This window comes from Microcebus murinus, chromosome 20 (assembly GCF_040939455.1).
Source record: "Microcebus murinus isolate Inina chromosome 20, M.murinus_Inina_mat1.0, whole genome shotgun sequence".
In the NCBI taxonomy this organism is placed as follows: Eukaryota; Metazoa; Chordata; class Mammalia; order Primates; family Cheirogaleidae; genus Microcebus; species Microcebus murinus.
The window spans coordinates 11,366,003-11,382,751 of record NC_134123.1 but is presented as its reverse complement, the minus strand read 5'-3'; the positions used below and the strand labels follow the sequence as shown (position 1 = coordinate 11,382,751).

At 58.9% G+C, this 16,749-nt stretch overlaps 2 protein-coding genes across 5 annotated transcripts in view; both read left to right on the top strand.

The window, feature by feature from the left end:
* The window catches only part of CIAPIN1 (cytokine induced apoptosis inhibitor 1), a 328,736-nt gene that overhangs the window by 269,527 nt on the left and 42,460 nt on the right, over positions 1–16,749 (top strand). The gene's annotated exons all lie outside the window — the stretch shown is intronic.
* On the top strand, positions 4,052–16,693 carry DOK4 (docking protein 4). 4 transcript variants are annotated; one of them, XM_075995678.1, is made up of 9 exons: positions 4,052–4,188; positions 9,244–9,479; positions 12,841–12,948; positions 13,102–13,216; positions 13,431–13,550; positions 13,653–13,842; positions 14,873–15,011; positions 15,141–15,264; positions 15,474–16,693. In XM_075995678.1, exons 2-9 carry the CDS (start codon positions 9,414–9,416, stop codon positions 15,590–15,592), a joined length of 981 nt encoding a protein of 326 aa, XP_075851793.1. In that variant the 5' UTR covers positions 4,052–4,188; positions 9,244–9,413; the 3' UTR covers positions 15,593–16,693. The 4 variants fall into 4 exon arrangements, with proteins under 4 accessions (XP_075851793.1, XP_012606874.1, XP_012606873.1 ...); XM_012751420.3 differs by lacking the exon at positions 4,052–4,188 and adding an exon at positions 8,544–8,686; XM_012751419.3 differs by lacking the exon at positions 4,052–4,188 and adding an exon at positions 8,723–9,072.

Below are 16,749 nucleotides of genomic sequence, written 5' to 3'. Positions count from 1 at the left end.
CAAAGCGAGACTCTGTCTCAAAAAAAATAGATAAATAAAAATAAATAAAAAAAAGAAAGAAAGGAAAACAAAACTACAGACCAAAACCTGTCATGAATATAGATATAAACCCCTTAACAAAATATTAGCAAATAGAATTTTAGCAATATGTAAACAGAATTACACATCATGACCAAATGGGATTTACTGCAGGGATGCAAGGCTGGTTCAGTATTGGAAGTCAATGTAATCCACCATATTAACAGGCTAAAGAAGAAGAAAAATCACATGATCATATCAGTCAATATGGAAAAAGCATTTGACAAAATTCGACATATATTCACAGTAAAAACTCTCAAGAAAATAGGAGAACTTCCTCAATCAGATACAGAGCATGTCCAATTGGTGGCTCACACCTGTAATCCTAGCACTATGGGAGGCCGAGGAGGGTGGATTGCTCGAGGTCAGGAGTTTGAAACCAGCCTGAGCAAGAGTGAGACTCCATCTCTACTAAAAAATAGAAAGAAATTAATTGGCCAACTAAAAATATATAGAAAAAATTAGCCGGGCATGGCAGCGCATGCCTGTAGTCCCAGCTACTCGGGAGGCTGAGGCAGGAGGATCGCTTGAGCCCAGGAGTTTGAGGTTGCTGTGAGCTGGGCTGATGCCACAGCACTCTAGCCTGGATAACAGAGTGAGACTCTGTTTCAAAAGAAGAAAGAACTTATTAAATAGCTAGAGTAATAAAAACTGTTAGCTATTAGCAGAGGAACAGACACACAGATTAATGGCACAGAACAGAGAAGGAAATAGGTCCATCTGATTTTTAACAAAGTTGCAAAAGCAATTCCTTCTAAAAGTAGAAGAGTCTTTTCAACAAATAGCACTAGAACAAATTGGACATCCCTAGGCCAAAAAAACCAAAACCAAACTAAAACAAGCAAACAAAAAAACACAAAACCTCTACCAAATCTCACACTGCCTTACAAAATTTAACTCAAAATGGATCATAGATTTAAATATAAAATAAAATTATACAACTTTTAGAACAAAACATAGGAGAAAAATCCAAAGAGTTCTTAGACTTGGCACCAAAAGCATAATCCATACAAGGAAAAATGGATAATTTGGACTTCAGCAAAATTAGAAACTTTTGCTTTGTGAAAGACGCTGTTAAGTGGATGAAAAGAAAAACTACAGACTAGGAGAAAATACATGCAAACCACATATCTGACAAAGGACTAATATGTAGAATATATAAAGAACCCTCCAAATTGAACAGTAAAAAAGCAAATAATTAGGCCATGGGCAAAAAACATGAAGAAACAATTCATTGAAGAAGATACACAGAAAATTAGCACATGAAAAGACGTTCAACATCAGAGACATTAGGCAGATGCAAATTAAAACCACAAAGAGGTATCACCACACACATCAGAATGGCCTAAAAAAAAAAAAGTCATGATAACACCAAATGCTAGCAAGGATGTGAAAAAAAATGGGTCATTCATACATTGCTGGTAGGGATGTAAAATGATGCAGCCATTCTAGAAAACAGTTTGGCAGTTTTTTAAAAAACTCAACATGCAACTACTATATGACCCAGCAATTGCACTCACAGGCATTTTTACCCCTGAGACACGAAGACTTACGGTCACGCGAAAACCTGCACAAAAATGGCCATAGCAGCTTTGTTCACAATAGCTCCAAAGTGGAAACAATCTAGATGTTCTTCCATGGGTGTATAAATAAACAAACTATAGTACATCCCTACCACAGAATGCTACTTAGCAATAAAAGGAACGAACTATTGATAGGTGCAACAACTTGGATGAGCTGCCCAAAGGAGCCAATTCCCAAAGATTACATACCGTGTTTCCCCGAAAATAAGACCTACCCATAAAATAAGCCCTAGCAGGATTTCTAAGCGTTTGCACAATAGAAGCCCTACCCTGAAAATAAGCCCTAGTGATGGGCGTGGCTACGCAGCGCATCTGCACAACCCGTGCATTTCGTCACCGAACAGTAAAGAAGAGGAGCAGCCCTTCTCATCTGCCCCATGAGGGCTCTATTGCTCGACATGAGAGATGGGGGCCAATGGTTCTAAAGGAAATAGAGTTCCAAGAAATTCAGGATGGAATTCGGGGTTTGAAGAGTTATGATGATGTAGAAGAAGATGACTTAACTATATTTGAATAAATGTAGATTGTTGTACCGTACTTAAAAAAAAAAAAAAAACACACATCCCCTGAAAATAAGCCCTAGGGTGTCTTCTTGAGGAAAAATAAATATAAGACCCCGTCTTATTTTGGGGGAAACACGGTACTTAACGATTCCAATTATACAACATTCTTGAAATGACACAAGTATAGAGATGGAGACCAGATTCGTGGCTGCCAGGGTTTAGGGAGGGGTGGGAGTGGGAGGGAAGTAGGCGTGACTATCAAAGGGCAACTGGAAGGATCTTTGTGGTAATGGAAATGTTCCATATCTTGACTGTATCAAGGTCAATATCTGGGCTGTGACACTACTATAATTTTGCAAGACGCCACCATTGGAGGAAAGCGATAAAGAGTACTCAGTATCTCTCCGCATTCCATCTTACATGTGAATCCACAAATATCTCAAAATGAAAAGCTTAATTTAAAAAATTAGAAGTTAATAGTATAGATAGCAGATTGAGCAAAAATTAGGAGGATGGGAGAATGAAGAATTTGGCAAAGTCCATTTTAGAGAAGATGTCTTTTTATTGTGAAAACTTATTCTTTTTGTTGCTGCTGTTGTTGACCAAAACTCCTCCAGAGGTTTCTGGTGTCGAAAAACAATTTGCTGTGATGGATCAAGTGCTGGGAGCTTTACGGGCTGTGGTTTGAAGCAAAGCAGGTGGGGTCAAGTTTGAAAGATACATAGGGAGGTCAGGAGGTCCAGGCCCAGGCCAGCAGGGCCTGGGGCGGCCACCTCTTCCTCTGGAAGTCTGGGGCTGGTTAGCTCAGGCTGGTCACAGGTCACCATAGTGACCATCGGGGACATTTTCAAGGGTGGGGAAGCAGTCCCCTTGGAAGACGTGCGGCCCAGGTGTCTCGAACAGACTCCATGGGTGAGTGCAGGGGTCCTGGTCCCTGAGTGCTTTGAGCCTGTCCCTCTGACACCTGGACAGTGGCCGGACTTGGAGGTGTTTTCGTTTCTCAGGATTTTGGATGTTCAGGTGTGGGCTGTTGTTTTGGTTTGTAGTGTGTCTCCAATGTTACTGTTAGTAGAGTCACCCAGAGGCCTGTTAAAACGCAGACTTCTGGTTGAGGCTCCCAGAAATTCTGATTTCATAGGTCTGAGGTGGGGCAGGGAATTTGCATTTTTAAGAAGTTTCAAGGTGCTGACCACGCTTCTGGTTCAGGAACCACACCTTGAGAACCCCTCGTGCAAAAGAGGGCAGACATGAAAAGTAGAGGGGGAGGGGAGACAGTTCCTCCCTGGGAGAGGCCCTTGCAGTTTCCCTTGTCCCTTGTCCCTGCCTGGCGGGGCCCCTGGACTCCCTCGGGGCAGCCACCAGCACCTGCGCAGGCCTGGGGGGCAGCGGTGAGTGCGGGGTGGAAGTTGGGGTGGGATGGGGGCAGGGAATGGCGATGGAGGAGAATGAAGTTTGGACTGAGGGTAAAGTCTCGGGGGACCCAGGATGGGGAGACTGGGTGTTTTGAGGGTGGAGAGGAAGCCACGCGAGATAGGAACGCCCGTGCAGCTTCCTGAGGAGGGTGCTAGGGCATTAGGGGCTGCGGAGGGCCGGGGCGTGGTGAAAGGGGCAGGGGAGCAATGGGTGTGTGAGTCTTGAAGTTGCGGGGTGCGAGTAGGGGCTGGGAGCTGATGTGGGGTGCAGCTCTCAGGGGCGGAGAGGCACGTGAGACTGGGCTCTGGGGCCCGGGAGGGGCGCAGGGGCTGCGCCGGGGCACCCACGCGCCGGGACGCGCGTGCCCCGCGGCTCGGAGGAATACGGTGGGGGCGGGCCGGGCGGGCCGGGGCGGCGCGGCGGGACCCGCGGAGGAGGGAGCCGGCGGTCCCAGCCAGAGCCCGGCCGCGGCCGCGCCTCCCTCGCCGTCCCCGCCCGCAGCCCGGCGCCGCCGCCGCCCCCGCCGCCGCGCCGTGACGCGGGCATGAGCCTGCCCCGCCGCCCCGCCGCCCCGCCGCGCAGGCACCCCCGGCCCGGGCCTCGGCGCCCAGGTAAACAGGGGCGCGGGGCGGGAGGGGGACCTAGGCCGCGCCGCGCGCCCCTCGCTCACTGCCGCCCCTGGGTCCCTCGGTCACTTCCCCAACCCGAGGACTCTCCAACCCGGGGACCGTCCTACTCTGTTGGGGGGAGGGGTGCTCGGAGACCCGCCCCCCAAAGCCGGCGCCGGGCCCTGCGACTCCCTGCGCCCTCCCCGCCCCCTGCGCCCCTCTCCAGGGGACCCAGGTCGGGGCTGGCCTCTCCGGCCCCACTCCTAGCCCGCCGGGGAAGCCCAGGCCCTGTGCTCCCTGGGCCTGCCGGCCGGAAGGGACATCACCCAGCCCGCAGCAGCCCCGGCCTCCTCCCTGCTCGCCCAGGGCCCCCTGTTCTCTCAACCCCTCCAAATCCCTACAGACTGTTTTCTCGGGCGCAACAGCCCCCACCGCCCACCCTCCTGCGCGTGCATGCCCACAGCCCAGCGCCTGGCCAGTGCCTCTCGTCCCTGAACCTTTCTCTCTGGGTCCCGAAGTCCTGTCCACCTTCTCCCACTTGGGCCCGCAGGTCTCGGTCCAGTTAAATGCTTTCTGTCCGACCGGCACTTGGGCGATGTGGGCAGAGCAGGGCTCTGTGCAGCCTGCCTGTCCCGAGCGGAGCGGAGCCGTGGGGACAGGGCACTTGCCAGGGCCTTTGGATACAGGATATGGGGGGCGCTTAGCGGTCTGACGATCACGCGTGGTGAGGGGCCTGGCCCAGCTCCAGCGGGTTCCGCCACAGCGGCAGGCGCTGGGCCCGCTTAGGGCATGCTCTTTTCTGGTCCCTTCCAGAGGGATGTGGCTCCACGGGCCATTCCTGTCCCCCCCCACCTCTGTGGGTCCCAGGAGCCATGCCCTCTCTTGCCCAGTGGCCTGCCTCGCTGTGCCTGGGCACTGGTTACTGCCAGTCCTTCCCTCCCGGCAGGGCAGCGGGGCTGGGCATGACCTCACCCCCCACTCCCCCAGCCAAGGGCCGGGACACAGCGTCAGCAGCACGCTTTTCCCTGCGGCAGCTTTGACCAAGCGGTGGGGCCTGGGCACAGCTGGTTCTCCAGTGACAACAGTCTGACAGGCTTCTGGCCATGCCAGGCAGCGGTGGGACCAGGGCTGGGAGGCCACCTGGCTCACACACCTCTGGAAGCCCAGCCGGGTCGGCCAGATGGACGGTGCGGGGGTGAGAGAGGCGGAGGAGGACAAATCCTGAAAAAATTATCTGTTCGGTCCCCAAATATTGAGCAGGGGCTCTGCACTAGGCACCATCTTAGGAGCCGGGATGGAGCTACTAACCAGACAGACAAGGCCTGGCCACAAGGAGGCTGACACTCCACATGTCTGTCTGTGGCCCAGGAACAAAGGGACAGACAGATGAAGAATGAGAAGATCCCATGATGATGAGTGTGATGAAGGCGGTGACACTATGTGCTGTGAGAGAGGCTGACTAGCGGGTCCCTTTGGCCAGGGTAGTCAGGGAAGGCCTCTGGGAGGAGGTGAATGAAGTGGAATGAAGCTTGAGACCATGTGAGGGAACAGTGTTGAAGACGTGGGGAACAGCAAGTGCAGTGGGAGGGAGTTTGGCATGGTGAGGGGGCACAGGGGACCAGGGGAGCACAGAGTGGCAGCCATGCGGGGAGCACAGCCCCACTCCCCTGGCTTAAGGGCCCGGGGCTGTTCAGATGTCCCCTCCTCCCACCGTTCCTGTCTGCCTCGCTGGGTGTTTGGTCTGTCTTTGCCGCCCACCTTGGATGAGACAGTGTTTTGGGTGGTGGCCCCTCCTGGGGACCTGCATGGGGCACTCCCTCTGGCCCCCGATAATCACACAGGGTGGGGCGGGGCGAGGGGGCCAGGCCAGCAGGGGCTGGGAAATGTCCCTGGTGCTGGGGAGAATCCCACAGATGGGATCTTTGCCATGGGTGGAGACAGCCAGATGAGAGTGAGATGGTGTCCAGGTAGGGCTGTCCCTGAAGCCCTGATAAGATCCGATCTGGAGGGGGGAGGCCCAGCCAGGCAGGCAGCCGCTCCTGCTCAGCCATTGGCTGCCAGCCTCAGCGAGTAGCGATTGTTCTGGAGCCAAAGCCTCCAGGCAGAATCCAGGTGCAGGGAGGGGGTGCTCAGAGTGGCTGTCCCGTGGGGCAGGTGGGCAGGGAGGGCCCAGGGACACCTGCCCTTCCTGGGGAGAGGAGCCTGCAGTGCCTGGCCAGGGCAGGTTGGTCTTTGATTGAGCGGCAGTGTTGATGCCAGGCTGGGAGGGGGTATGGGGGGCCCCTGCTCCCCCGCCCGCAGGAGCCTTGAGCGGGGTGGCTGCTCAGAGTCACAGGCCTCACGCCCAGTGCCAGGGAAGGGCTGGACACCTCAGGTCCTCTCGAATTAGTGGGCTTCAGGCAGGCCCGTGAGAGGCTGGTGGTGGCTCAGGAGTGCTGGGGACAGTGGCCCCAGGGACAGGCAGGGCAGGGGCTGCCGGGGCCCAATTCCTGGCCTGCTGAGCCTCAGCCTCCCTCCACTTCTTGACGCCACACTGGGCTTTGACAGGCTCAGCTTGGGGGCCGCCTCTCTCGCCGCCACAGTGCAGTCCCTCTGGGTGACCCCACATTGACCTCATTGCCTGTCAGATCTGTGGGTCCCCCCGTGGGCCCTCCCTCCTGACTGTCCCATTCCCCTTTGCCATACCATTTTGGGGCCCCAGGTTGAGTCTTCCTCTTGCAAACCTCATTAGGGACCGAGTGTGGCCAGGAGCCCCTGTGGCTTGGGGTCAGAGTAAGCTGCCAGGGCCCTGCCACCCAGGCTTGCCCGTGCGGGTGCATTTCTGTGGGGCTGACTCGGCCTGGGGCACGGGCAGGGCGGGGTAGGAGCACTCCTGAGAGCTTGGGGCACAGTCACTGGGGGGTGGCCACTGGTCGGATGACTGATGGGGCCGGGAAGGAGCAGGCCTGCCGTGGGCAGGTGGAAGGCTGCCTTCTGGTAGTTTCCCAGCCCCATCTGCGCAGCAGCTCTTAAAGGAAAAAAAAAAAGAAAAAACAGGCCTTGGAGTTTTCAAGGCAGAAGCTCTGGGTCCAGAGTGGGCAGGCAGGTGCCTCACGGATTCATTTCCTCATTTAAAGTAGGTGGAGTTATTTTTACCAATGGGGAAACCGAGGCACAGAGAAGTTAAGTGGCTTGCCTAGGACTACGAGGCCTACTCGATTCACACTCCAGGTTGTGCCAAGTCTGGGCTGCCTCGGATGAACCAGGGCCCTGTGGCTTCTTGTAGCTGCGTTCTGGAACCTCCCCCTGCCCCTCCCCACCCCCCCACCCTCGGGCGCTGCAGACCACAGCTTGCTAGTGGTCTTGTGGGCAGCCCAGGGACGGGCAGTGGAGACAGAGCTGGGAAAATTGGCCCATCTCTGACTGCCGGAGTCCCGGGGCGGCAGGGCTGTCGGGGATCAGTGCCAGTGAGGGGACCCCAGACCAGACCTATGGGCGGCAGCAGGCAGACCCTTTGGGGGTGGGAGGGTCTTGACCCTGCTGGGGCGGAAGGAGTGGGTGGGCAGGAGCAGAGCTGAGGGGCCCTCAGGGTGCCAGTGGGGTAGGGGGCACCACCTTCTGTGCCCCTCCGCTTGTTTGTGGGTGCCTGCTGGGGTAGCCCCATCTGTTCCTTGTTAGGGACTCAACAGACAGGCCTCCTGGAGATTAATTAGTGCCAAGCTGCTGGCAGATCCAGCGCCACGCCTGCCCCGGCCCCGTGCTGGCGGCACAGATACCCAGCTGACCCCAGAAATGCTCCATTCCCACCCAGCGATCCTGGAGCCACGGCGGGGGGTAGGGGAGGGCCACGTTGCTGGCTTAGCCCTGCCCTTGAGGCTGGGTGGCAGAGAAGGCTTAGGTGGTGGCAGGCAGCCAGGCCACAGTCCCTTCCTCCCCCAGGTCAGCTTCCATCACCCACCCCTGGCTATGCCCTAGGCTTGCTGTGTGACCTTAGCCATGTGGCTTGCCCTCTCTGGGCATTCTTTTCCTGTCTGTGAAATGAAGTGTCAGACTGGGTCACTGCGGAGATCCTCTGAGCCTGAGTCTTTGTTACCTGTTGATCTGCCTGATTTGGGGTGGTCCCGCTGGTGCCCCATTTGCTGCTCCACATTGACCTCCCTTGGTGCCCCACACTGTCTCCTGCACCTGTCCGGGCTGGGTCCTGTGATCAGCTCCTGCCTGTGCCCAGGAGGTGGGGCACTGCACGGCCTGGCCAGACCCCACCCTCACAGACCGGCCACTGTTCCCGGCTCTGGGCTGGGCAGGCGTCTGCGTTCTCCCTCGGAGGCCACCTCCGGCCAGCTCAGCATTCCTCAGGCTTATCTGGGCCCGCCCTGCTGGACTCTGCCCTCCCACCCAGGAAGCAGCACCCGGAGTTCCAGGGGCTGGGAGCAGGGCCTGGGTGGGCTTGACGTGATGATTCCCAGGGAGAAGCAGATACAGAACTGGGTGGGGCAGAGGGACCTGGGGGGCTGCTGAGCTGGTGAGGCCACTTGTCGCTTGCGGGAGTGTGGGGCTCACTCAGACTCCAGGCTCTTGGCCACCTCCTTGGGCGCCCCTCCCCCATCTCTGGGAAAGCTGGGGGGTGTCTGCGAGGGGCTTTTGCTTTTGGCAGGTTGCCCTAAATCTGCCCCAGAGTTGTGACAGTTGACAAGGCCAGGGCCCAGAGGGCTGAGGGACAGCAGCTCCTAGACTAGACCCCGGCCCAGCGCTCCCGGCCACCGCTCGCCCTCAGCCCCCACCTCCGCCGCCCAGCCGGAGCCCGAGCCCGTCCGCCCAGGAAGGGGTTAACTGCCAGCCCCAGCCGTGAGGGAGGGGACTGGGCTGGACCATTTTCCTCTGCTGCCTCCACCTCGGTTTTCCTGAATGGTTCTGCCGTCCTGGGGTGGGGAGGGAAGGGAAGGAAGACGGGCGGGGGGAGGAGGAGGAGGAGGAGGGAGGAGGAGGAGTGTGGGAAGAGGAAGGAAAAAAGAGAGCGAGACAGCGAGGGGAAGAGAAAGATGTCACTGTCTCTAATCTCCCTGTCATTTCCATTTGCAGCGGGCGCCGGGCGGAGGAGCTGCTAGAACAATGCTGGGGCGGGCGAGGTGAGGCCGGCGGCAGCCCAGCCGAGTCTGGAACAGGTGATCGGGTGCCGGAAGGAAGCCGGGCACCTGGGCATCCCTCCCCTCGCCTCGCCAGGCCTGGCGCCCAGGGACGGGGGAGGAACCATGGCGACCAATTTCAGCGACATCGTCAAGCAAGGCTACGTGAAGATGAAGAGCAGGAAGCTGGGGGTGAGCCACCGTGCCCCGAGGCGGGGCACTGCCGAGGGACGGGTGTCCGGGAGTGCTGGTCCGGAGGCGTGGTGGCAGCACGGTGTGGCTGGCCACCGGCCGCCGGGCATCGTGCGCTGCGGTCGCGAGCTTCTCGCCAGCAGGCTGCCTGGCATGTGCCGGGCTGGGCTCCGGCTGGCTGCGGCAGCCCCCGCCCCAGCAGGGCTGGCGGGCGTCCCGGCCGCTGGGCCACTGGCTGGGCAGCGGTGGCCGCTGGGCAGGCGGCTCCCCTGCTATTGTTGAAGTTGTCGCTGCCACCGCAGGAGCGGCTGGAAATGCTGGGCTGTGTCTGAGCTGAGAGCAGCCTCTCTCTTCCCCTGGCCTCCCCTCCTCTCCCCTCCCCTCCCCTCCCTTCCCTGGCCTCTTTTCCTTTAAGTGCCTCCTCTCCCCTACTTCCCGCTGCTTTCTGTGTGCAGGTATTTATCGGTTTGGGGGTGCGGTTTCCAGTGTTAAAGAAAAGTGTTTGAAAGGAGGGTGGGAGGGGGTGCGGGAGGGGTGCAGAGCGGATATTTCTGTGGTTTCCACATGAGAACTTTGGGCAAAATGACCCATTGCCCCGGGACAGGATGCTTCCCTCCAAGTTGTTGGCAGGTGGCTGCGCTCAGCCCTGAGCCGGGTGTGTGGAGGGGACCCACCCTTTCCCGCCCCTGTAGCCCTCAACTGGTGACACCCCCCAGAAGGCATGAGTGGGGGCCGCACGGATCCGTGTGACAGTCTTGGTGAGGTTGTCGAGAGCCACTGCCACTATTCCTCTGCGGACCCCCAACCCCCAATGGAGGGTCTGGCAGCTGCCCCCTCCGCAGTAGAAAGGAAAGCCCTGGTGACTGAGGTCGCCCAAAGTCTTGTGTTTGACCTGGGACTCCTGTCCCTCCCGTCCCTCCCCCATTGCCTTGATGGGTGGGCTCAGCCTGAGTGGGGTGGGGGAGGCTGAGCAGGGGAGGAGCAGGGATCTGACGCCTGGCCTCAGACAGAGCAGGGCTGGAGTGGGGGAGTGGGGTGGTTCGTGCCCCTCATCCCCTCCTGTGGCCCTGTCCCCTCCCGTGGCCCCGACGGGTCACGTTCAGCCCAGGCAGGGGCCGGCAGCTCACTGCCGGGTGGGCGATCATTTGGGAGGGCCCAGCTGGTGGGCATGTTTGCCGTCTTACCTGAATTTGGATTGTGGCCCCCGCATGGGGGCCCAGTCGCGTAGGGACAGGGCCCTGGCAGCCGTGGGCTACTTTGCTCTCCCGAGAGAGGGATGAAGCCCACTGACTTGGAGCACAGAACAAAGAGCGAGGCCGGGGCCAAGGCAGGGAGGCCAAGGGAGCGGGCCCAGCTTCTAACATCACTCCTGTTCCTATGGCCTGGGACCTAGCATGTCCCCAAGGGGCCAGCTGGGCTGAGGCCCTGTCCAGGGCAGGGCGTGCCAGGAAGGCACCAGTCACAGGGGCAGCCACTTGGGCTCAGGAGACCAAGTGGCTGACAAGTGGGCACAGCCAGGGGGAGGGGCTGGGGGGTGGGGTCCCCCCATGTGGGGGATTCAGCCTCCTTCTGCATACTGAGCCCCACTCCCCGAGGAGAGGAGGAGAGGGGCTGCAGTCACTCCAAGCAGCCATTGGTGTCTCAGCCCAGAGGTGGGGGAGGGGCTGGGAGCAGAGCGACCCTCCTACCTGCCAGCCTTCCTCCCAGCAGGCTGTGTCAGAGTGTCTGAAGCTGATCAAAGCCGGGGAGAAGTGGGGAGGAGGGCTCTTGCGCGGTGGCTCCCTGGGGCTGCGCGTGTGTATCTTGTAACCAGGCAACAGGGGCTCGGCCACCCCGGGGCCTTCTGCCCTTGCCACCGCAGGCTGCGCGAGCCCACCCTGGCAGGGTGTATCTGGGTCAGCAGCGTTCATTCATCATCCGTCCATTCACTCGCCGTCCCTTCACGTGGCCATTCACTGTCTAGCCGAGCTCTGCTAACGAGGCTGCCGGGCTAGAGGGGGGATCCCGAGAGTGGAACTCAGCGTCTGTCTTCGCGGAGCCGGGAGCAGGGCTGCCGTGGCTCAGGGGGCAGGCCAGGTGCTGGGCCAGGGTCCGGGGTGTAGCGGCAAACATGCCTCCTAGGGACCCAGGCAGGCGCCGGAAATGGCCTGGCTCTGAGTGGCTTCTTGGGGTGGGCGCTGCCCAGGCCTGCTGCGCCCCATGACCCTGCCTGCCAAGGCCCCGTGCACCCAGCGCAGAGTAGGGCTGAGGAGCCGGGCTGAGGCCCCTTCACCTTTCCTGCTGTGCTCTGGCCACCCCGTCTCCCTGTGTGCCGGCGGCGAGAGGAACAGAAACGCCAGAGTCGCCTGGGACCACTCTCCGGACCTCTGGAGTGCCGGCTGGCAGGAGGGGACAACCCCAGCCACAGACTCGGGCTGAACAGAGCTGGAGGTGGGAGGGAGGGCGTGGGAAGAAGAGTCAGCAGCTAAGGCAGGTGGCTGGGGCCACCCCTCAGGTGTGTGACAGGCCACAGAGAATGGAGGTGGCTGGAGGCACAGGGGCATTGGCAGTGGAGGGGACAGGAGGGAAGGCGCCATGCTATGGGATAGCCCGAGGTCCTGGCTCTGCCCTTTACCCCCGACAGCCCCCGGCTTCCCAGCTGGAGCAGGGAAATACCGTGGCCTCCTCGCTCCAGGCTGGCAGGGGAGTGAAAAGGGTGCGGGACAGCCCCTGGAGACACGAGTGGGGCCAACACCCAGAGCCCTCACCTGGCTGGGAGAACAAGGGCTGTGGTGCTGTGGGGCCTGGCGGTGGGCAGGGGTCTAAGCCCCGTCCCTAGGCAGACGCCTCAGTTGTGGCTGGCGCTGCGGGGGCCCTGGCCGACGTCACGTGCAGGGGCCACCAGGACGGGCTCTGGATCTAGGCAGCCTGTTGTCAGCACCAGCACCACCACTCATTAGCTGTGTTGGTGCCTCACTTTTCCCATCTATAAGATGGGTGTTAACAGAACCGGCCTGAGGAGTGGCCCTAAGAGCGTGTAGAGTGCTAGTGACAAGCGTAGCGTGGGAAGCACTCGGCAGATGTTGGCTACTTATAGTAAATGCAGAGCTGTGCGCACACTGCACGCTAACTCGGGAGAGCGTCCTTTACAGAACAGCATGTTGGAGCCAGCCAAGAAGTGACACCCTTTCGATTTGGGGACAGACTCTCTCCCAGGGAGGTGGCATTGCTGGGGACGGCTCTCCCAGGCTGCCCCAGGCTGGGGTCCAGGGAGGGCTGTGCGGCAGTGCCCCCTGCGGCAGGCAGGGGCACTGCAGGGCCGTGCGGGGCGGGGGTGGGAGCGGGCCAGGGAGGCCTGACCCCCTGCCCTGTCGCCCCACAGATCTACCGGAGGTGCTGGCTGGTGTTCCGGAAATCCTCCAGCAAGGGGCCCCAGCGGCTGGAGAAGTACCCGGATGAGAAGTCAGTGTGCCTGCGAGGCTGCCCCAAGGTGAGGGGGCCTGGGCTCTAGCTCCCCCGCCCGTAAGCAGAGAGGACTTGCGGAGTCCTGAGGGCTGACAGCACCCTCCTGGGGTGTGGGCAGAGCCATGCGGGATGCTGGGGGTGGCACGCTAACCTAAGTCCCTTGTGGATGCTGTCCCAGGTGACTGAGATCAGCAACGTCAAGTGTGTCACGCGGCTCCCCAAGGAGACCAAGCGGCAGGCGGTGGCCATCATATTCACCGATGACTCGGCACGTACGTTCACCTGCGACTCAGGTGAGGCGCTGGGCATGGCTGGCGGTCTGGCCAGGAGGCAGAGTGGGGCGAGCCTGGGTGGAGACGGTGAGGCGGGGGTGCCTATGAGGAGCAGGCGGCATCCACCGGCGTTGCCCTCCCTTCTTGGCAAGGTGGGGTCACGCGGGCTGAGGCAGACGGGCCGGCTGCTGGGGGACGCTGAGCTGGCAGCACGCTGAGGTCCCATTTTCTGCAGAGCTGGAGGCTGAAGAGTGGTACAAGACGCTGTCTGTGGAGTGTCTGGGGTCGCGGCTGAACGACATCAGTCTGGGAGAGCCTGACCTCCTGGCCCCAGGGGTGCAGTGTGAGCAGACAGGTGAGGCCTGGCCTGGCCCTGGGGGTGGGGCAGGGGGAGGAAGCAGAGGGGAGGAGGGCCCCATCTCACGTCTCCAGGCCCACACACTCTCCCCTGCCCCAGACCGCTTCAATGTCTTCCTGCTGCCCTGCCCCAACCTGGACGTGTACGGCGAGTGCAAGCTGCAGATCACCCACGAGAACATCTACCTCTGGGACATACACAACCCCCGCGTGAAGCTCGTCTCGTGGCCCCTCTGCTCACTGCGCCGCTACGGCCGGGACGCCACACGCTTCACCTTCGAGGCTGGCCGGTAGGACCCTCTTGCCTCCCCGCCCCATCCCTCCATTGTCACGATGGTGGCTGCCATTCATTCGCTCTGTGTCAGGCACTGTGCTAGGAACTTGGTTTATCGGCCTAGCGATCCAAAGGGGAATGTCATCTTCCCATTTTACAGATGAAGAAACCGAGGCTCAGAGAAGTAACTTGTCCATGGCCGGCAGGTCAAGTGAAGCTGTTTACCAAAAGTTCAACTGCTTGGGCTCGAGTCGAATCCTGGCACTGGCACTTACTAGCTCTATGATTGTAGACCCGAGTCTGTTTCTCATTGTCAAATAGGTGACAGTAAAAGTAGCTACTCTCAGACAGGCGTGGTGGCTCATGCCTATAATCCCAGCACTCTGGGAGGCCGACGTGGGCGGATTGCTCAAGGTCAGGAGTCCGAAACCAGCCTGAGCAAGAGTGAGACCCCGTCTCTACTAAAAATAGAAAGAAACTAATTGGCCAACTAAAAATATATAGAAAAAATGAGCCGGGCATGGTGGCTCATGCCTGTAGTCCCAGCTACTCTGGAGGCTGAGGCAGGAGGATCGCTTGAGCCCAGGAGTTTGAGGTGCTGTGAGCTGGGCTGACGCCATGGCACTCACTCTAGCCTGGGCAACAAAGTGAAAAAAGAGCTACCCTCACAGAATCGTGGTGAGGCTTGGTATCCGCTGTCTAGAACTCCGGAGTCAGCTTGCTTACGCTTAAATTCTGTATGATCCTTTGTATGACCTTGGTCGAGTTACTTATCTTCTGTATGCTTGGTTTCATCTGTAAAATTGTTCGAGAACATGCATAATGATGAGGAAATGTAATAATGCACAGACCAAGAGGGTGGTGGCAGAGAAACTGGCTTAATTTCTGTAACGTGTTTAGACCACTCCACCCGGCACGCAGAAAATGCTCCCCACGTTTGCACCGTGTGGTCAGACTCCCAGGCCTGGGGTGCAGCCACAGCTTGTGGTGGCATCTGTGTGGCGGAGTCCCCACCACCGTGCCCCCCGTGTCACCTGTGTCCCCAGGATGTGTGATGCTGGGGAAGGGCTCTACACCTTCCAGACACAGGAGGGGGAGCAGATTTACCAGCGGGTCCACAGTGCCACCCTGGCCATCGCCGAGCAGCACAAGCGGGTCCTGCTGGAGATGGAGAAGAACGTGAGGGTGAGCGGGGCGCGGGGGCCTGGGTCTGCCCGCCCAGTCTCCTGCAGCGTGCACGGGGCCGGCTGCGTGGGGCTAAGGTAAGCTGCTGACCCCAGAGCTAACAGGAGGACCCTCTCCTCCACCGCACAGCTGCTGAACAAGGGCACAGAACACTACTCGTACCCCTGCACACCCACCACCATGCTGCCCCGCAGCGCCTACTGGCACCACATCACGGGCTCCCAGAACATCGCCGAAGCCTCCAGCTATGCCGGTGAGTCACTTGCGTGCCAGCACCTACAGCACAAGCTACCCTCAAGAGGGGAACTGGGGTCCAAAGGCCTTTAGGGAGGGAGGCCGAGCTGGCTGGCTCGGCTCAGTGGCACGAGGACACATGAAGGAGCTTATGTTGTGCTCTGTACTGCCAGGCTCAGGGGTCTCTTGACCTAGAGCTCAGTTCTGAGCCTACTTCTGTGCCCGCAGGTGAGGGGTACGGGGCAGCCCAGGCCAGCTCAGAAACGGACCTCCTCAACAGATTCATCCTGCTAAAGCCAAAGCCCAGCCAGGGGGACAGCAGCGAGGCCAAGACCCCGTCCCAGTGACAGCAGTGCTGCTGAACACGGAAGACTGCTGTGGACAGCCAGCCCCAAGGGGCTGTTGGCCAAGAGCCTGGAGAACGGGAGCAAACTGTCCCCTCCTTGCCCCCAAGGATGAGGCTGGACCAAGGCAAAGGGCTGGCCACACCACCTGAGCATGTGTGAGGGGCTGGCGCTACCGTGGGACTATATACTGTTAATGATTTTAATATATATGGCTTATGACATATTCTATTATTAATGAGATCGCCCCTCTATCCTTCCCCGCCAACACATCCCCATTTTCTAATCCCATGACCAGGCCACGGCCAGAGCTGGTTTTGAGCACGAGGGCAGCAGTCTCCCTGTCCTCCGTGGCACACCCCCTGCTGCCAGGACCTGTTTGAACTGCCAGGGCCAGAGGAGGGGACAGTCAGGACTCAAGGCTAGCATTCTGACTGCTGGCTTTTCCCAAGCAGCCCAAGGGCCAAGACAGCAGGTGGCTTCCCAGTTCCTCTGGGCCTAGAATGGCACAGGAAGGATCTCAACTTCTGTGTCACCTGCCAGCCTTGCACTTGGAGTCTTAAGCAGAGGTGACATCTGGTTGATGCCTCAGGTGAAAATCTGGTTTTAAAATGTAATTTCCACACAGGCTCCTTCCTGCTTAGTAGGCCGAGAAGATGCGCTCGGGCTGGGGTGCGGAGGACGGCAGGGCTGTGTGGGGAGCGCCTGCTGCCCCTCTCTGACCAGAGGTGGACAGTGCCCAGCAGAGGGAGCCCCCCGCCCGGTGCTGGGCCACCCTGGCCAGCCAAACGCACTGGGAAACCAAGACCTTCCCACTCTCTCCTCCCCACATGGTGCTGAGGCTCCCTGCTGAAACGCAATTAAAGCAATTCATTTTCTAGTGCTGGTATTTATCGACTACCATGCAGAAGGGCTATCTTTCTATTCACATCAAACCTTTGGTTGCGTGGTTTTTTTGTTTTTTCGTTTTTTAAAAAATACTTTAGGGTTCTGATTTGTGGGACTTGACCTTCTTTGTAAATAACCACTATTCAAGTTGTGGCAGGACTACGATAAAGAGGCCCCTCCCAAAGGAGCCCTAGAGCCAGGGAGGTGGCTTAGCCAGCTCAGCTCTGACGGTGACCCAGAGAATGACCACCCAGAGGCATGAGCTACCCTGA